The following is a 22167-nucleotide window of genomic DNA, read 5'->3' on the forward strand; positions in this document are numbered from 1 at the left end:
AGAAAAGTTAATTGAATTTAATTGAATTGTGTATGAAAATTAAGGATTCTCCTTCCTTAATCCTTTTGTGCACCAGCCACTATTAACACCGTTTAGTTTCACAACCAGAACTGCGAAAATCCAAAAAACCATCGTATCTGCCACTGTCAAACTCGTCTTTCCCATCATAATCGCGAAACTCAGTTCGTGCCGCCATGGAGATCACCACCTTCACCTGAACACTTGAAATGCAATAATCCAAGTTGTGAAGCTCGAACCCAACCTCTAAAAATCCTAAATCTGAGTTCGAGAACACCATCATATCTATGTCAAGCCCTTCGCATTGACCAAAATCATTATCAATAATCATCACTGGCAGCTTCAGCCAAGGGTTCCTTTCCGGCTGTGACGTGCCATATCTTCTGACCTTGTAGCTTTCTAACTCATTCTTGAACCAAAATATCGATCTAGCCAAGGCTTTTGCCGTTAAAAGAAAACCTAGCTAAGAGACCAGTGGTCCTTTACCATTAAAGTTTGATCCTTCACATGTGGTGGATGCATTCATTCACATGATCAGTGGCAAGGTCGTTACGACTAGTTTCCTTGCCTAGGAGACATCAATAAGGAAGTTTCCAATGCGACAGTTGAGGTTCAAAGGTTGGACACTGTCGTGTCTGGTGCGGTTGAAGAAGAGAAGAAAATGCTTTTTACTTTCACTTGAATGAAGAAACCCTTTAGGGTTTGTGTGTGTTTGAAGAGAACCCTAAAAGAGGGTTTGGGCCTTGCGCATTTATCAATTTTTTAAATTAAAAAAAAAATAAAAATCCACATCAGAGAGTTACAACTTGCCATGTCATTTAAAATAATATATGTTACATACACAATACTTAAACAACATTTGTTTAATTTAACAACAAGACTCTTTGTTTCAATTTTTAAAAATTAAGGATTTAACTGAAAAAATCAATAAATAAAAGTCCGAATTGAAATTCTGACCTAAAAGTACGACCTACTGAATCATTAAACTTATATTAATACAAAAATAAAGATGTGTTAAATAAATAAAATGGAAAACCTAATCAAGATAAGAAATTAAGACAAAAATAATCAAGAAGGTCAACCTATTAATCAAGAAAAGTTATAGAACATTTGAAACTAGTTAGATAGTTTAAATTAGACATATATTTTAATATGGTTCAAGATTTATTGTGTTATTTACTATTAAACTCTCTTCTGTTTTAATATAAATAATTTTTTTATAAATTTATAATTTTTTGTCTAATACTTCAAATGCACTTAATGAAAGAAATTATGATTTTTTATCAAACAAATAATATTTTACATAAATATTATAAAATAAGTTATCTAAAATTAAATAAAAATATTTATATAAAATATTGTTTTAATTTTAAGAATTTTATATTTACGAGATTCATATTAAAATATTATTTTATTAACAAGATATTTATTTAAGAAATTTTTCTTTTAGATATTCAAAGACAGAAGGTTTAAAAAAATTAAAATTGTTTAAATTATAATTCTTTAATATGATTTTATAATTAAGTAAATTTAAATAAATAAAATGTATAATAGTGAATCTATAATGAAATACTGTTATTTTTTTTATATAAAATTCAATTAATTTTCTTTTTTCATTATTGTAATGATTTATGTAATAAACAGCCAAAAGATGATCATTTCGATCTCACTATCATGTTTTATATTCAGTGATGTATCGTTAGTGGGCATGAAGTTTTCGACAATTATTTTATAAGTAGTAATAATAATATTTGAATTTAAATTGAATGGTAATATTTAATTTTATATAGTTAATATTGATTTCGAATATACTTTTTTGAATAGAAACAAAAACATAAATAATACAGATAAGATTTCTTAGCTAAAGTTTGAACTTTTCTTTTTGTCCAATAGCAAAAGTAGCACATGAGGGAGTTTTCACACGGTCTTAAATTTGTAAAAAAAAATGTTTAAAAACATATGCAAGATTATTCCGCTGTTTTTATCTTTTAATGACTATCTAAAGTAATAATGGCTTGTCATAAACAATAGTTAGTTAAATTCGTCCTTTGCCCTTTATTTATGATTTATTTTATGAGAAAGAAAGTTTCTTTTGGTGATCCCCTTTTATGTGATATTGTATTTTGGAAAACATTTTTTGCATTAAATACTGTGATTGAACAATAGGAATCCTTTTTTTAGAACTAAAATCCTTTTTAAAAAATACTTAACAGAAGGTACTTTTAAAAGTTCTAAATAAAGTTATTAAAATGTTTATTAAAGGATCGTATCATGTCATTTATAAGTATAAATTAATAATTTTATTTTTAACATTTCTTTAAAATTCATGTTAAGTATTAGTACTAACATCTTAATTAATTAGAATAAGATTTCAAAGTATGTCTATCATTTACATGATATTTTTTTTAAAAAAATAAATAAAAGAACATAATTATAAACATCAAATCAAGCTTATTTACTATATAACTAAGAAAAGTGATCATTAGTAAAATACTTTATTAACCTAATTTAGTGTTTTGACACCTGTCAAAAATTAGGATTTTTTTGGTATTTTTTATAAAATCTTTTCCGCGGATTTGAAAGAACAAAGAAACACTTATCATAAAGAATGGAAACTTAACCTACATGGTAAAGGTATTTTTTTTACCCATATCACAAATTTGGTGTAATAATTGTGAAAATAGATAAATTTACAGAAAAAACTGAGAATAGGTAAATTGTGTAATTTTTACACAATTTTAAACAGAAAAAATATTTTTCAACAATTTTTGCATGATTTTTGTTTTAATCATGTTGAAATTAAAAATCATCAATTATTTTAACGATTTTAATTATGTAATCAATTATAACGAATAAGTAATGGATCACATTATATTGAATTTAATATAATATATTGTAGTTTTGGAGCAAGAAGACTTCCAGTTTCAACCTTGTAAGTTACTCAAACTGGTTCGACGATCTAACATCATTAAAAAAACTTACAAAATTTCATATTAATACAATTCGACAATTTGATCAATCACACACACATGCACACAAAGGAAAATAAATAAACACACAAAAGAAAATAAGTAAATAAAGTAATTGGTAAAAAAAAGATAAATAAAATGATAAATTGATATAAACTCAAATAAAACACACACAAAGGAAAATAAATAAATAAAGTAATTGGTAACAAAAAAAAGATAATAATAAAATGATAAATTGATATAAACTCAGATAAGACCCATAATTTTATGCATATATACTATAGTGTATGAAAATTCTTGATATATAAACTCGTTAAAATGTAATCTATGCTAGAGAATATAAAAATCTTTTACCTACTGTAATAGATAGTATTTACAACACTTTGGGTAATCAGACGATAACACATATTTACGTTTATTTGATATAGTATAAAAATAAAATAATAATAAAAGAGTAAATTTTTATATATTTAAAAAAAAAATAAAAAGTAAAAAAAATAATATCAAATGTAATTAGTTTATGAGTTTCAAAGTATAATTTTTTTTAGCACTTTTTCATTCTCATGAGTTGGAACTTGCAAGACAACTTTTATGTATATTAAATTATTAATTTTACTTTATACATAACTGATTCATTCCGTACCAAAATGATGCATCATCCTCGTAGTAGCATAGAATCACAATATTTTTGAAAGAGGAGCACTGTGGTTAAATATAACTTCTATTTAAATTATTTAATTACATATATAATTTTGAAATAAAGTATTATTATTAATTAAATTAACTAATAAAACTACTTTCAGTTATCTTATACAACTAGTATTTTTTATGTAAACATGTTCAGTATTACTAAATTTAGTATGTTTTTAATTGAAACAATATTTTATTTTAAATTTCATCCTTAAAATATTGAAGTTTTATTTATTTTTTATTTTCACTATTACATTATATCATTTATTAACACTTATAAAATGTGATGATTTCAAATATACTCATTTCCGTCTATACTACAATATCAATAAATAATATATGTAAAAGAAAATTTTAATTTAAAAAATAAATATCATATATTTTTTCTTAAAATTAAAAAAATAGGTTTCAGTTTCCTTTGGTGCTATCTTTTTCCACTACATAACAGTGTGTACATGTTATTAAAGTAAACATCCACCAAGGTTGGTAAAATAGTGGTGGGAATGCTTCATGAGTGAAAATGATGGAGTGTGCGCACGCAGTGTGGTACTGGATTTTTGTTAAAGTAGCCATGATCCAATGCTTCACTTTCTTCTACCATAAATACTCTTTGCTGGAACAGTCTTCTACACAAATTTATGTTAGCCCCTTCAAATTCTGCTACGCATTTCATCACATAAAGAGTGACAAATATGGTTTCTTTAAGGCCATGCCTTCTTTTCATTCTTCTCTGCATTGCAATGATTGAACACGCACATTCCAACAATGATAGGAAGGCAAATGTCCTCTTATATCTTATATTTCTCTCTCCTTGTTTTAGTCTCTAACTAGCTTATTTAGACGATAATGGTGCATGAATTCCAATTCCTTTAATATGATATATCATTTTTCTCCCCAGACTTACATTGTCTACATGGGTGATCACCCTAAGGGCATGGACCTCACTTCCGTACCTTCTCTTCATACCACCATGGCTCATAATGTCCTTGGCAGGTTCCACATATCTATATATATATATATATATATATATATATATATATATATATATATATATATATATATATATATATGTCTATTTTCCAATTCATGTTTCATGACCATATTCTCGTTCATGACTAGTCCTGCTCCAACGTTAACATGGAATTTCTGTCGGAACCTTAGTTCGCAGGTTCTGAAAATTGCACAGTTTAATAATCTTTGCTACATAATAAAGTAACTTCACTGAAATAATGGAATATAGTTAGATTGATTTTGTTGGTTATATACGGAAAGATTGACTACGCAAACGTGCTTGCTTCCAGTGATTTCAAACCCGAAGCTGTAATCCACAGCTACAAGAACTTCAATGCGTTCGTCATGAAGTTAACAGAAGAGGAGGCTAAAAGAATGGCAGGTGCTATATAATCTCCTTTCTACCTCTCTAAAATTCATGATTAATATATATTCATGGAAGATAAAGCACAGTGTTGTTACTTTGGAATTGCAACAGAAATGGAGAACGTTGTCTCTGTTTTCCCAAACGGCAAGAATCGTCTTCACACGACAAGGTCGTGGAACTTCTTAAGGTTTCCCCAGAATGTTAATAGAGAAACCTCAGAGAGTGACATAATTGTGGGAGTAATAGACAGTGGTGTTTGGCCGGAGTCTGAGAGCTTCAGTGACAAAGGATTTGGTCCTCCACCGGCCAAGTGGAAAGGATCATGTCATAACTTTACCTGCAACAAGTAATCAGACTCACTTCCTCTTCTTTTTCTCATTTTCTACTGTATTTTCTCTCTTTTCTTTATATCTCACTTATCATATTTATCTAACATCAGTTAATTTTTAATTCCTAATATATATCACTTTCACTAATATCACATATTCCGACATGAATGACGTACATTGGATATGTTTGCTTGGTGAAAGGTAGATTCTTTGTTAAAGTGAGTGATTACTTTTATGCAGCAAAATAATTGGGGCAAAGTACTTCAATCTGGAGAAAGAGTTTGCAAAAGATGATATAATATCTCCAAGAGATGCAGAAGGTCATGGATCACATTGTGCATCCACAGTTGCTGGAAACTCGGTTAACTCGGTGAGTGTATTTGGCTTAGCCTCAGGGACTGCCCGTGGAGGAGTTCCGTCTGCCCGAATCGCTGTGTACAAAGTATGTTGGAAGACAGGAAGNTGTGGCGATGCNGACACCCTTGCAGCATTTGATGAAGCTATCAGTGATGGAGTAGACGTAATTTCTATTTCAACTGGACTGGGAGCAGTAGTCTACGTTCCGTATTTCAAAGATTCAAATAATATAGGAAGTTTTCATGCAATGAAAAAAGGGATACTAACCTCAAATTCTGCCAATAATTTGGGTCCAGGTCTTTCCTCAATGACAAATTATCCACCATGGTTACTTTCTGTGGCTGCAAGCGCTTTCGACAGAAAGATTGTCACTAAGGTGAAGCTGGGCAATGGCGCAGTATATGAGGTATCATTTGAAATCTTAACTTCAAATATTCAAATAAAGGCTTTAGTTTTATTGATTAGTGTATATATGCAGGGGGTTTCGATCAACACATTTGATCTTAAGGGAAAACCGTACCCTCTTGTATATGGTGGAGATGTACCTAATATTGCTGGTGGACATAACAGCTCGACATCCAGGTATCTTCAGCAAATGAATTCTAAGTTTCTTTAAGGNAAATGGAAAAAAATGAATTTTTATACGTTAGTAATTGGTCAGGTTTTGCGTAAAGGACTCTTTGGATAAACATTCAGTAAAGGGAAAGATTGTTCTGTGTGAAAGCATTCAGAGTTCAGAAGATGTAGGGTTTTTATCTGGGGCAGCCGGTGTTATATTTGGAAATAATTACCCTAAAGATTTGCCCGGAGCATATGCCTTGCCTGCTTTGGAGGTTACTCAGTGGGATCAAAGACTCATACATTCTTATTTAAATTCAAACAGGTATATATGTTTATACATACATGTTTTTTTTTTTATTGAAATTCTTACCGACAGGACAGACACAAACTCAACCCTTTATGCTTTTGAGGAAAATGTACTGTGACCACATGCGAATCATTTTGAAATGCCTGCATCCACTTTTGTCTTTACTATATTATTATGGCCACAACTTCTCACTAACATGTCACACACACAGACATTTTTCTATGCTAAAATGATTGTATCCACTTTTATCTTCAACTTTCTTTCTCTCATTATTAGATAAAAAAGCTGTAGTTATATATATACATAATATTTAAAGTTTAAAATAGTAAAACAAAACTATAAATAAGATCACTTTTGTCATTGTAATAAAATATATACTTTAATTGAAGGATTTTTTTCTTTCCCTTTTCCTTCTTACAATTAGCAGCACTAATTTGAAATCATTTTTTTTATTTATTAAATTTAAAATATTAAATTCAACCTTTTCTCATTTATTGTTCTACCAATTACTAGAAATGCAACAGCCACAATATTTAAGAGTGAAGAAGTAAACGATGGACTAATCCCTTTCATATCTTCATTCTCCTCAAGAGGTCCAAATCCAATCACACCAAATACTCTAAAGGTATAGTGTGCTATATAATCCAGATCAATCTATCATTTTCCAATATCAATTTCTCATTGGAATTAATTACTGATATTGTAGCCTGACATTGCTGCTCCCGGAGTTGAAGTCATAGCTGCATGGTCTCCAATTGATCCAATTTCAGATGTTAAAGGTGACAAAAGAAAAGTACTATATAATGTAATCTCAGGCACTTCAATGGCATGCCCTCATGCTACTGCAGCAGCTGCATATGTCAAATCATTTCACCCCAATTGGTCTCCTGCCATGATCAAGTCTGCACTCATGACCACTGGTAACAATAATATATAAGAAGAACCACCTCTGATTCTAATAAGAAAACATGATACAACAACTCCCGAATATAAAAATCTGAACTCATACTTAGATTTCTAAGAAAAATAAAAAAAATAAAAATACCACATAATTCTTGTAAGAAATAAGTGTGATTAATTATGTAATATCACTACAAAGAGTATGATTTTCTTTAGTTAGCCAAATTTACCATCTGTTTTGCACTGTGTTGACAGCTATTCCAATGAGTCGCACTCTTAATCCTGATGCTGAATTTGCATATGGAGCCGGGCTTATTAATCCTTCTAAGGCTGCAAATCCTGGTTTAGTGTATGATATTAGTGAAGCAGATTATGTAAAGTTCTTGTGTGGAGAAGGATACACAGATAAAGAGCTTCGAGTCCTAACTGAAGATCATAGTAGTTGCAAAGGACAAGCAAGCAAGAAAGCTGTATATGAATTAAACCTCCCATCCTTTGCACTTTTTGTAAATGGTTCAGATTTCAGTAGTGCTTATCGAAGAACCGTTACAAACGTGGGATCGAAAACATCTACGTATAAAGCCAGAGTGNTTGCTCCATCTTTGTTAAATATTCAAGTGAAACCCAGGACTCTTTCCTTCACATCTATAGGGCAGAAAAAATCATTTTATTTGATAATTGAAGGGAGAATTAATGTAGAAATACTCTCTGCTTCTTTGATTTGGGATGATGGAAATCATCAAGTTAGAAGCCCAATTGTAGTNTANGGGTCTGTAGACAGTTGATCGATTCTAAGTGCGTGAAATAAGATGGAATAATTTGAAATCAGATGTTTGTAAGATCATGAAGAAATCAATGCAATTAAGCTCATTACCACATTAGCCTTTTTCATACTATAACTTAATCATTAAATTTGGTGATTAGGTATCATAATCAATTCTGTTTATCACACTTCAATATATATATTGAAATTTAAAAGATGTGATGTTAAATTTAAATTATTATTAGTTTAATATTATTTATTTTTTTTTTGTATAATTTTATTCAAGTGATATATTATAATTTTTTATTAGTGTATATGATAAGTGTCTAATTTAAGTGCTAAGATAATTTTGACACTTATCTTGTTTTAATTTTGTTTAGATTATGTTTAATTCATCCTTATATAGTTTATTTTGCAGTTATTAATATTAACATAGAGTCAAAGTAGAAAAGTAAAGAAAATTAATGAAATTCAAGAAATTATGAACAAAACTAACATTGGTGTAGTTAGGCAGCATAATTGGGACTTAACACANATAAGCAAACTCATTGCCAAATGAAACCTCAAGCACTAATTCTAAGGTTAAACTTTATAGAAAGCAGGAATATACCACAATATAGACTGATAATACAAGGAAGAAGGATACAGAGATGAACGAGAGAGAATATGAAAAGTAAAAACTTGAGTGTAAGAACTATTATTAATGAAGAAGAGTCGTGTTTATATACCTGAAGAGAAACACAATACTGGAGAAAAGAAACGATATTAACTAACATCAGTCTGAAACAAAAAAAATTTAACACGACTTTGAATTATATCTAACACACCCCTTTAATTCAAGCCGCTTTGTGTCCACTCCAATCTTGATAACTTTTTGGCAAGTATACCAAATCGTTATAAGTAATATAGTGAATAAGTCAAGTATCGTTCTTTCAAGGAAATTTGTGTCACGTTATTCAATTTAAATTATTTATCAAAGACAATTACTCTTGATGACATTTTGATTTCACTTTGGATAATAAGCATAAAATTTAACAGCGCAAAAATAAATTAAGATTGACAAATATAATAAAAGATCACTGGAATTGGTCTTTGACAAACATTTCAATAACATCCTGGACAACATACGTTCTCTGTTCAAGCATTCACATACTGATATCTTGATTTAATTCCTTAAAACAAGTTCTAAAATTATCTATCAAATTATTAATTCCTTAATTAATTCAACAAATAATTTTGCATGAAGTTCTGATGTTGAGAACGACCAAAGCACAAAAGTTATTCCTAGCGGTAGTTAATTTTAGTTTCTTTCCTTATGTATCTGGTTCTAAAATACTTCCCAGTACAAAAGAACTTTTAAAAAGAATTATACTTCCGTATAATCAAAAGCAAGTCAAGAAAAGAACAAGAACAAAAACATATATTGCACAGGAAATTTACATCAATGTACTGTCATACAACTAGTTCCAATGAACAGAAAAATTAGGCTATCCTAGACATCTCAAATGTACTCTTTACAACAATTCCTTGTAGAAAGTGAGTTCTTGATGCCTTGAATAGTATCCTGATCTCTCCTGAAGTCTTCCAGAGCGTTTTCGTATTTTTCGTGTCAGAAGATGGTTTCTGCCTTTCTGTCACGTCTTTTTAACTCACTTAACCATTTTAATTTGCTCAATGCACAAGAGTGTGTGCGTTGTGCGAATTTCTTTTAATTGCTGCACTAAAACTGTTGTTATTCGCTCAGTACACAAGTATGTGTGCGCTATGCGACCATTTTAATTTGCTCAATGCACAAGAGTGTGTGCGTTGTGCGAATTTCTTTTAATTGCTGCACTAAAACTATTGTTATTCGCTCAGTACACAAGTATGTGTGCGCTATGCGAATTTCTTTTTTTTTCTGGCTCTGCGAATTTTGGCTTGCGCTTTGCGACATTTGGTTGACAGATTCCAATTTATACATCTTTTCCTGTACAATAATTTAGATAACAATCTACTTCCTATTACAACTTTTCATTGAGTAAAAACATGAATAATTACAAAATTGAGATCATTTATAAGTGTAAAAAGAACTCGTTTTCACACTTATCAAATCTTCTATCTGAGAAGCTTGAATCTTTCTAGGTTAAGGGCCTTTGTAAACATGTCTGCAAGTTGTAACTCAGTTCTGCAGTACTTCAACTCAATTTTGTCTTTGTTTACCCTATCATGCAAGAAATGGTATTTCACATCAATGTGTTTGCTTCTTCCTTGGCTTACAAGATTCTTTGTAAGACTAATAGATGATGTGTTGTCCATCTTAAGCTCAATTGATCTTATGGTTTGCACCTTCAAGTGCTTAAGAATTTCACTCAACCAAACACCTTGACACACAACATGACAACCTGCTACATATTCTGCTTCATAGCTTGATAAGGCAATCATAGTTTTCTTCTTAGAAATCCACGAGATAGGCGCTTCGTTTATGAAAATTATACTCCCCAACGTGCTCTTCCTCTCATCTTGATCACCACCAAAATTAGAGTCTGTATATCCAACCAACTTCAATTCTTCTTTCTTCATGTTATATGGAAAGAAAATACCAAAATCTGCGGTTCCTTTTATATACCTCAACATTCGTTTTGCTGCAACCATGTGACTTTTCCTTGGATTGCTCATAAAGCGACTTAACAGACCAACTCCAAACATTATGTTTGGCCTGCTGTTGCATAGAAACTGTAAGGAACCAACCAGTTGTTTATACGTTGTTCCATCCACACTTTCTTCATCTTCGTCAATCTTCAATTTCCTACTGACCTCGAGTGGATTTTGGACATCATTACACTGGGTCATCTTAAACCTTTCTAATAAATCTTTCACGTACTTCTTTTGGTGCATCAACAAGCCTATATATGTGTAAGAAAATTCTATTCCTAAGAAGTAACTAAGCCTTCCCAGATCCTTCATTTCAAACTCAGCCTTCATCATTAGCTTGAACTGCTCTATTTCATCCAAACTCGAGCCAATCACCAATAGATCATCAACGTAGAGACACACAATCAAAATGTCATCGATGTCGCTCATCTTTACATATAAATTGTGCTCTACATTGCACCTTTCGAACCCATTGCTAGAGAAAAAAGCATCAATCCTTTTGTTCCAAGCCTTGGGAGCTTGTCTCAGCCCGTAGAGTGCTCTATGTAGCTTGTACACTTGATGTTCTTTCTCCTTGTTGCCGAATCCTGAAGGTTGCTGGATGTACACTTCCTCCTCCAAAGAGCCATGCAAAAAAGCATATTTGACATCAAGAGCAAACAATAACCATTCTTTTGCACAAGCAATTACAACTATCAATCAAATTGTTTCTAACCTTGCGACTAGTGCGTAGACTTCTGTAAAATCTATACTTTCTTTACGAAGAAAGCCTCTTGCCACAAATCTAGCCTAGTGCTTTAGTACAATTCCATCCGGATTTAGCTTCGTCTTGAAGACCCACTTCACTCCAATGCTTTGTTTACCAGGTGGCTGTTAAGACTTTGGCAAGCGTACCAAATCGTCCCAAGAGACTCGGTTACTACTTTACTATCTTATAATTACTAACTAATTTAAGCTAAAGAATGGTTCCTTTTTAGTGTGAGTTTTCGTTCAATTAAAGTAACTATAAAACATACATGATAAAAGTGATCTTAAACACTCAAACACTTGGAAATGGTAAGATTAGAAATGAAATGGAATGGTATTGTTGGGGGTATGCTTTCACCGACTTCACTCTTATGCAAATAAAATTACTTCCTCTTCATTAATATGTCAATGACAATCTACTAATTTACTCAAACNCCAATCCCTTGGTAGAAAGAGCCTAGATTCACTTATTAAATCCCAATCCCTTAGCAACCTAACAAGCTCACCCACATTAAGAAATGAGATTTTAAGACAACCAAAGGTCCTAGTTCTATCTCTAGACACTATTTCCTTTAGGTGTTTAACCCAAGTCCGGATTTACTCAACATTTCCCAATATTAAGCAAACCCTAAAATCAAGTCATGGGTAGCTACTTCACAACAAGCATTACGAGAAGGAGTTAAACACTAACAATAAATGAAAGAGGCATATATTCATTCAAAACAAAGTGATTTACATAAGAGTTCATTGGCTACAACAATCCCCCAACAATAATGAAACTAGCTCTCCATGAATGGAGAGCTCAAGCTTACAACAATGGTGAAAATGGAAGAAAGAAGAGAACCCAAGGATGAAGAAGGACTGTTCCCACAACTCCTAGCTCGCCTCCAAGAGCTCCCAAGCAGAGAAAATGTGTCTGGTTTGCAAAGATACAAAGCTCTTCGTGCATCCAAGTGAAATAGGGAAAATCTGCCATGTCAGCAAAGTTGGCGCTCAAGCCCCCCAAAAATGGGGCGCTCGGGCGCACGACAGTTAGACTCAGGAACTGGTGCACTGGCGCTCAAGCCCCCTTAGGCCAGGGGGGCTCGAGCCTGATTTCAGCAGATTTCTTGTTTTTCATTTTTGTTGCTCTTCTTGCTTTTCTTGGTTTCCAATGCCTTCATTTGATGCATAGACTTCTTCCAATTACATTAAGCACATGAAAGCAAGGATTAGTGAACAAAATATCTCATTAAAACTTGGGGTGTAACCACTTAACAAACTAAAAGAAAACTAGGATTTACAAGGTAAAAAGTTAAGAAAGGGTTAACATTTTTTCTTGATTCATCACTGAAATCATGGTAAAATATGTCATTATTAGTGACAAATCAACTAGCTTCCATGTTTTCTTTTTCTCAATCGATCTAAGCTCCTCAATCATAGCTTTCCTCCAAATTGGTCACGACAAAGCATCATTAATATTCAAAGGTTCACAACCAGCCATCAGAGCCAAATGAATTATATCACCCTCTTCATCCACTCCAGCATTTGAATACATCTCATAGTCAGAGAATCGTGAGGGTCTTACAACTGGTCTTCTCGGTCTTGTTGAGGAATCTACAGATCTCATGTTTCTAGTGTTGCATTCAACCATGGTCTCAGCATCTTCTTCTTCGATTTGCATAGGCACGCTTATCACAGTGTTTGATTTCTTCAAGCTAGTCTGATTGCGTTTCCAATTCCAGCTTTCATCTTCAAGGATCAACACGTCTCTGCTAATGGTCATCTTCTTTCTGATAGGGTCGAACAACTTGTACACTCTGGTAGGGTGGTATTCCACGAACACCATAACCTCTCTCGCTGCATCCATTTCCACGGTGCCTCCATTTACACCTCATGAAATTTGCGTCGCTGCTGATGCCGCTTATTCCTCCGACAACTAACACTGCTACCTCCAACGACTTCTGTTCCTGCCTCCACTTCTTCACCCAGCAACTCTTGTTGCCGCTGTAGCCTCCGTAGGTGCACCCTCCGCCACTGCAGCCTCCACTATTTCTGATTTTGGTAAGTAACCCATGGAGAGATAAATCAGAGTATATGGAGATTAAAGCCTTTATGATGAGTCAGTTCTTCATATCTAGGTTAAAAAGGTGAATGCTACTTATGATGATGGTGTTATGTGAGGTCAAATCTAGCTCCATAATTCTTGTCAATTTATAATGATTACATAATTTCATGCTATCGCCTATATTCCATTTTTCTTCATCGCACAAAGATCTTGTAGTTGTCGGGATCTTTATTTGACTACAAGTAAGGTTAATAATGGTCATTAATCATGCCATGGGCAATTCAACATGAAAAGAAAAGATATTGCTTATATCATAGGTTATATTACGAGGTTCGCTGGAGAGGTGTATGAATCTCGTGAATTGAAACTCCACTTTTTTTTAGAGGCGCAAGAACCTCGTAAAATTTGCTGGAGAGGTGCATAAACCTCGTAAAATTTGATGGAGAGGCGCACGAACCTCGTAATACTTGATGGAGAGGCGCACGAACCTCATAATATTTGATGGAGAGGTGTACGAACCTCATAATATTTAATACTTGATGGAAAGGCGCACGAACCTCATAATATTTGATGGAGAGGCGCTCGAACCTCATAATATTTGATGGAGAGGCACACGAACCTCATAATATTTGGTGGAGAGACGCACGAATCTCGTAATACTTGACGGAGAGGCGCACGAACCTCATAATATTTGGTGGAGAGGTGCACAAACCTCATAATAATTAATGGAGAGATGCACGAACTTCACAATATTTGGTGGAGAGGCATACGAACCTCGTAATACTTGATGGAGAGGCGCACGAACCTCGTAATACTTTTCTTTTGGTATTAGGATGAAAAATGGGCTTGCATGCCAGAAAACTGGGCTTTGGTGTCAGGATGAAAAGTAGGTTTTGGTCCCAGGATGAAAACTGGCTTTTGGTGCGAGGATGAAAACTCTGTTTTTTTTTTTTTAAATTCTTTGGTGTCAGGATGAAAACTGGGCTTTGGTGCAAGAATGAAAACTTGGTCGTATTCATCATCGTCAAAGCTCTCACCTTTATCAGCTCTCATAGCTGCTACAAAACGATCATGATCATCTTTAGTCTCTCCCAAATACACGAAACCATTCTTCATATCTCTCAAGCAAATCACTTCATCATCATCTTCATCCACCTTTCTTCTTTTCCGACCCATTGTTAACTTACCACCGACCAACGAAGGTTTCTTGCTTCGAGTCTTGTGAGCAACAACCTGATACATTTTCAAACAAGAAAAACAAAATGCAAGAACGGGAAAACCCAAATGAACTTTATTTTCTCTGTGTGAACGAGAGAAATAATGAGTTTGAAGAGAATGAGTTGGGAGAGTGAGTTGGGAAAGTGAGCACCTTTTTAACCTACTCATATTAATATTATCCTACTCATGTACACCTTTTTATTTTTGCGACTGAAGATGTTAAATTGACATGTTGTATTTTACTCTTTTTTTCCTTTTCCAAAAGTAACTTAGAAAAATAGAAAAAAAAAGAATTCTCTTCCAAAAAGAATTTTTTTTTATTTTACAAAAAAAATAAAAATAAATCATCACAAGATAACTCCAACTACATCTTAAAAAAAAGATGACCCACCCAACATTGTAACCTAACATCTGTTTGCATCACTCTCAACATAATAAACATACACAAAAAAAAAACATTAGAAGATCAAAATAAAATAAATATGTAATAGAATGAAAATCTTTTGTATTGTGATTTACGTACATCTTGTCCTATACAAAAAAATATTTTATCGGTATAAAAGTATTATATGTTGACATTTATGTATTAGTATGTAAGACATAAATTATTAATGAAAGAAAAGATATTGCTTATATCATAGGCTATATTACGAGGTTCGCTGGAGAGGTATATGAACCTCGTGAATTGAAACTCCTATTTTTTTAGAGGCGCAAGAACCTAGTAAAATTTGCTGGAGAGACGCGCAAACCTTGTAAAATTTGATGAAGAGGCGCACAAACCTCGTAATACTTGATGCAGAGGCGCACAAACCTTATAATATTTGATGGAGAGGCGTACGAACCTCATAATATTTAATACTTGATGGAAAGGTGCACAAACCTCAATATTTAATGGAGAGACGCTCGAACCTCATAATATTTGATGGAGAGGCACACGAACCTCATAATATTTGGTGGAGAGGCGCAAGAACCTCGTAATACTTGATGGAGAGACGCACGAACCTCATAATATTTGGTGGAGAGGCAGAAGAACCTCGTAATACTTGATGGAGAGGCGCACAAACCTCATAATATTTGATGGAAAGGCGCACGAACCTCATAATAGTTGATGGAGAGGTGCACGAACCTCATAATATTTGGTGGAGAGGCACACGAACCTCGTAATACTTGATGAAGAGACGCACGAACCTTGTAATACTTGATGGAGAGGCACACGAACCTCATAATACTTGATGGAGAGACGCACCAACCTCCTAATACTTGATGGAGAGGCGCACGAATGTGAGGACCTCAAAATAATTAAGAGTGTGGATTATTTTTATAAATATGATTATATGACAATAAATTATTTTATTACTTAAATAGTCATATTTATAAATAAAATTTATTTTAATTAAGTTTGATTTTATTATAATTATGACTTTTCTAAAAAATTCTAAAATTCTTTTTATGTTTTATAAAAAGGCATAAAAATAAGAAGAGGTAATATATAAGATTATCTAATCATTTAATATATGACGTCATAACTCACATTACTAGAAAAAAAATAATCATTTAGCTAGTGAATTTAGCCACCGAAATAATGTAGTAACAAATTATGACCAAATTAACCATCAATATCAATCATTCTCAATTAGTCACCGAAAGAGTAGCCAAATTGCTTGTTAGTGAAATTAGTTGGTATAATACTAAAACAACGACTGAAAATCAATGACTATGAAAAGTAGAAAAAAAGAATAAAAACACACATGATGTGTGTAGACTTGGTGTCCTGAAGAAAATGTTTACTCATTCTATATGTACTCACTCTAATACCAACCAAGCTTCAATGGTTCGTCAAATAGAAGAAATGCGTAAAAATATTCAAAAAGTAAATGGTGAATTGAAAGTTAATGATAAAACATTTGAAAAAAAGATGACGTAATTGATACAAGATAATGAGCAATAGAAGGAACAAACGTCAACAAGAATAACGTATGAAACTTGTTCTATAATATATCCAGTTGAAAAATCTTATGTCAGATCTTTCTGAGCATCCTTGCGATGAAGATGATCTAGTAGATCATTCTAGTGATGGTAGTCTACTAGAACATTAGTTAGGTTTAATTATATGATGACTTTAAAACTTGCATTTGCATTTAAAACTAATTTACTCTTGGTTTTATGTTGGATGAAGTATTACATTACTTTTTACTACGTTATATATTAGAGTTTATTATTTTTTAATATAATTAAATATGCAACATTTATAAACAAGTAGAAAATTGAATATAAGCAGTTTGATTTAGTTATCCCTTTAGCCATTGATTTTTTCCATTGATGTAGCCTTTGATTTAGTCATAGATGCTATTTTAATTAAATTAAAAAATGTATCTATTTATGACCGAATCAGTGTTCAGAAACTATTTTATCAAAATAAATTTCTTCTTATTAGCAACTAAATTAACAATCAGAATTTTTATTATTAAATTGATCTCTAATACTTTAAGGTGACTAAATCTTTAATAACTAATTATTAATCATACTTTTGATAGTTGTTTAGCGACCAATTTTAAAATCGGTAATTAATTATTTTACGAATTTTTTTATACTAAAGATGTTTGCAATCGATTTTATTATTTAAGAATCGATTTCGTCAATTATTAAAATATTCTTAGTAGTGTGAAGAGGAAAAAAACGAAGACAAGATATTCTAAGAATTTTCTTTTTCTCTCAAAATAACTTTTAGTCTTGATTTTAATATATCATTGTCATGAGTAAAATAAAGGAAAAAAAATACATTAATTATTTTTAATCTTATTTATTTTATAATTGTAATTACTTACTAAAACGTTATTTTATAATTATAATTGTTTAATGGGATGGTTAACGTTATATTTTTAAATTATGTTATGCTATTTATAATTATAATATTTTGATAGGTGTCTTTGTCCTTCTACATAATTATAATTATAATATTTTGATAGGTGATTAAATTCAGTGATTATGTAGAGAGTGATGCAAAATTTAATGACGATTATATGTCTGTGTTTTCTACTGATTAGAAATAGAAAGCTCTTCTTCACCATTATATGTCTGTGTTTTCTACTGATTTTAATATCAAACTTATTGTAGAATTAGTTTGGTTGTGATAATTTTCCATTAACTAATTAGAAACTCAATATTATTAAAGGTTTAAAGCTTAATGAATGACCTAGTTATTATTAATTTCTTCCCTTTTACAAAAGGTAGATAATAATGTAAAATACAGTATTGTTAGAGTTCCCAACTTAGAAATAGGGGACGGTGTAGCCGATCTTGGAGGGGAAGGTGAACTAGTGAAAGCCATATTTAACTCATAAAACTACTTTCAGTTATCTTACACAACTATATTTTTTTTTTATGTAAACATGTTCAGTATTAATAAATTTAGTATGTTTTTAATTGATATTAATATTTTATTTTAATTTTCATCCTTAAAATATTAAAGTTTTATTTATTTTTTATTTTCACTAATACAATATACTTATTTATTAACACATATAAAGGTTATGATGATTTCAAATATACTCATTTCCGTCTATACTACAATATCAATAAATATATATAGTATATGTAAAAGAAAGTTTTAATTTTAAAAATAAATATCATATATTTTTTCTTAAAATAAAAAACAGGTTTCTGATTCCTTTGGTGCTATCTTTTTCCACCACGTAACAATGTGTACATGTCATTAAAGTAAACATCCACCAAGGTTGGTAAAATAGAGGTGGCAATGCTTCATGAGTGAAAGTGATGAAGTGTGCATGTGGTATTGGATTTTTGTTAAAGTAGCCATGTCCAATGCATCACTTCTTCTACAATAAATACTCTTTGCTGGAACAGTCATCTACACAAATTTATGTTAGCCCCTTCAAATTCTGCTTCGCATTTCATCTCATAGGAGTGACAAATATGGTCTCTTTAAGGCCATGCCTTCTTTTCATTCTTCTCTGCATTGCAATGATTGAACACGCACATTCCAACAATAATAGGAAGGCAAATATTCTCTTATATCTTATATCTCCTTGTTTTAGTATCTAACTAGCTTATTTAGACGATGATGGTGCATGGATTTCAATTCCTTTAATATGATATATCATTTTTCTCCGCACAGACTTACATTGTCTACATGGGTGATCACCCTAAGGGCATGGACCTCACTTCCGTACCTTCTCTTCATACCACCATGGCTCAAAATGTCCTTGGCAGGTTCGAGATATATATATATATATATATATATATATATATATATATATATATATATATATATATATATGTCTATTTCCAATTCATGTTTGATGATCATATTCTCGTTCATCACTAGTCCTGCTCCAACGTTAATATGGAATTTCTGTCGGAACCTTAGTTCGCAGGATCTGAAAATTGCACAGTTTAATTATCTTTGCTACATAATAAAGTAACTTCACTGAAATAATGGAATATAGTTAGATTGATTTTGTTGGTTATATACGGAAAGATTGACTACGCAAACGTGCTTGCTTCCAGTGATTTCAAACCCGAAGCTGTAATCCACAGCTACAAGAACTTCAATGCGTTCGTCATGAAGTTAACAGAAGAGGAGGCTAAAATAATGGAAGGTGCTATATAATCTCCTTTCTCAAAAATTCATGATTAATATATGTTCATGGAAGATAAAGCACAGTGTTGTTACTTTGGAATTGCAACAGAAATGGAGAACGTTGTCTCTGTTTTCCCAAACGGCAAGAATCGTCTTCACACGACAAGGTCGTGGAACTTCTTAAGGTTTCCCCAGAATGTTAATAGAGAAACCTCAGAGAGTGACATAATTGTGGGAGTAATAGACAGTGGTGTTTGGCCGGAGTCTGAGAGCTTCAGTGACAAAGGATTTGGTCCTCCACCGGCCAAGTGGAAAGGATCATGTCATAACTTTACCTGCAACAAGTAATCAGACTCACTTCCTCTTCTTTTTCTCATTTTCTACTGTATTTTCTCTCTTTTCTTTATATCTCACTTATCATATTTATCTAACATCAGTTAATTTTTAATTCCTAATATATATCACTTTCACTACAATCTCATATTCCGACATGAATGGCGTACAGTAATTGGATATGTTAGCTTGGTAAAAGGTAGATTCTTTATTAAAGTGAGTGATTACTTTTGCAGCAAAATAATTGGCGCAAAGTACTTCAATCTGGAGAAAGAGTTCGCAAAAGATGATATAATATCTCCAAGAGATGCAGAAGGTCATGGATCACATTGTGCATCCACAGTTGCTGGAAACTCGGTTAACTCGGTGAGTGTATTTGGCTTAGCCTCAGGGACTGCCCGTGGAGGAGTTCCGTCTGCCCGAATCGCTGTGTACAAAGTATGTTGGAAGACAGGAAGNTGTGGCGATGCNGACACCCTTGCAGCATTTGATGAAGCTATCAGTGATGGAGTAGACGTAATTTCTATTTCAACTGGACTGGGAGNAGTAGTCTACGTTCCGTATTTCAAAGATTCAAATAATATAGGAAGTTTTCATGCAATGAAAAAAGGGATACTAACCTCAAATTCTGCCAATAATTTGGGTCCAGGTCTTTCCTCAATGACAAATTATCCACCATGGTTACTTTCTGTGGCTGCAAGCGCTTTCGACAGAAAGATTGTCACCAAGGTGAAGCTGGGCAATGGCGCGGTATATGAGGTATTATTTGAAATCTTAACTTGAAATATGCAAATAGAGGATTTAGTTTTATTGATTAGTGTATATGTGCAGGGGATTTCGATCAACACATTTGATCTTAATGGAAAACCGTATCCACTTGTATATGGTGGAGATGTACCTAATATTGCTGGTGGACATAACAGCTCGACATCCAGGTATCATCAGCAAGTGAATTCTATGTTTCTTTAAGGAAAATGGAAAAAAATTGAATTTTTATTCGATTCGTTAGTTGTTGGTCAGGTTTTGCGTAAAGGATTCTTTGGATAAACATTCAGTAAAGGGAAAGATTGTTCTGTGTGAAAGAATTCAGAGATCTAAAGATATAGGGATTTTATCTGGGGCAGCCGGTATTATATTTGGAAATAATTACCCTAAAGATTTGCTCCGACCATATGCCTTGCCTGCTTTGGAGGTTACTCAGTGGGATCAAAGACTCATACATTCCTATTTAAATTCAAACAGGTATATATGTTTATACATACATGTTTTTTTTTTTATTTAAATTCTTACCGACAGGACAGACACAAACTCAAGCCTTTATGCTTTTGAGAAAAATGTACTGGACCACATGGTAATCATTTTTCTGAGCTGAAATGGTTGCATCCGCTTTTGTCTTGACTATATTATTATGGCCACAACTAGATTTCTCACTAACTTGTGACACACTTTTCTATGTTAAAATGTTTTAAATCCACTTTTATCTTCAACTTTCTATCTCTCATTATTAGATAAAAAAAATGTAGTTATATATATATATATATATATATATATATATATATATATATATATATATATATATAACATTTAAAGTCTTATAATAGTAAAGCAAAACTCTAAATAAGATCACTTTCGTCCTTGTAATAAAATATATATACTTTAATTGAAGATTTTTTTTTTCTTTCACCTTCTTACAATTAGCAGCACTGATTAGAAATCGTTTTTTATTTATTTATTAAGTTTAAAATATTAAATTAAACCTTTTTTTATTTATTGTTACAAATTACTAGGAATGCAACAGCCACAATATTTAAGAGTGAAGAAGTAAACGATGGACTGATCCCTTTCATATCTTCATTCTCCTCTAGAGGTCCAAATCCAATTACACCAAATACTCTAAAGGTATAACTTACATATTGTGTGCTATATATAATCCAGATCAATCTATCATTTTCCAATATCAATTTCTCATTGGAATTAATTACATTGATATTGTAGCCTGACATTGCTGCTCCTGGAGTTGAAGTCATAGCTGCATGGTCTCCAATTGATCCAATTTCAGATGTTAAAGGTGACAAAAGAAAAGTACTATATAATGTAATTTCAGGCACTTCAATGGCATGCCCTCATGCTACTGCAGCAGCTTCGTATGTCAAATCATTTCATCCCAATTGGTCTCCTGCCATGATCAAGTCTGCAGTGATGACCACTGGTAACAATAATATATAAGAACCACCTCTGATTCTAATAAGAAAACATGATACAACAACTCCCGAATATAAAAATCTGAACTCATACTTAGATTTCTAAGAAAAATAAAAA

The 22167-nt window shown here is 32.2% G+C and overlaps 2 protein-coding genes across 2 annotated transcripts; both read left to right on the forward strand.

The window, feature by feature from the left end:
* Positions 1-4233: 4233 nt before the first annotated feature.
* LOC106765203 (cucumisin-like) lies at positions 4234-8390 on the forward strand. Its single transcript, XM_014649736.2, has 10 exons — positions 4234-4453; positions 4576-4670; positions 4979-5070; positions 5167-5401; positions 5625-6147; positions 6220-6323; positions 6403-6624; positions 7123-7234; positions 7316-7529; positions 7765-8390. Exons 1-10 carry the CDS (start codon positions 4370-4372, stop codon positions 8292-8294), a joined length of 2211 nt encoding a protein of 736 aa, XP_014505222.1. The 5' UTR covers positions 4234-4369; the 3' UTR covers positions 8295-8390.
* A 10279-nt stretch (positions 8391-18669) lies between these two features.
* Positions 18670-22074, forward strand: LOC106763308 (cucumisin-like). Its single transcript, XM_022781738.1, has 9 exons — positions 18670-18932; positions 19051-19145; positions 19443-19534; positions 19625-19859; positions 20085-20607; positions 20680-20783; positions 20869-21090; positions 21636-21747; positions 21844-22074. The coding sequence occupies exons 1-9, from the start codon at positions 18738-18740 to the stop codon at positions 22072-22074; spliced, it is 1809 nt and encodes a 602-aa protein (XP_022637459.1). The 5' UTR covers positions 18670-18737.
* Positions 22075-22167: the final 93 nt, after the last annotated feature.

The sequence above is a fragment of the Vigna radiata genome, chromosome 6 (genome assembly GCF_000741045.1).
Source record: "Vigna radiata var. radiata cultivar VC1973A chromosome 6, Vradiata_ver6, whole genome shotgun sequence".
Classification (NCBI taxonomy): Eukaryota; Viridiplantae; Streptophyta; class Magnoliopsida; order Fabales; family Fabaceae; genus Vigna; species Vigna radiata.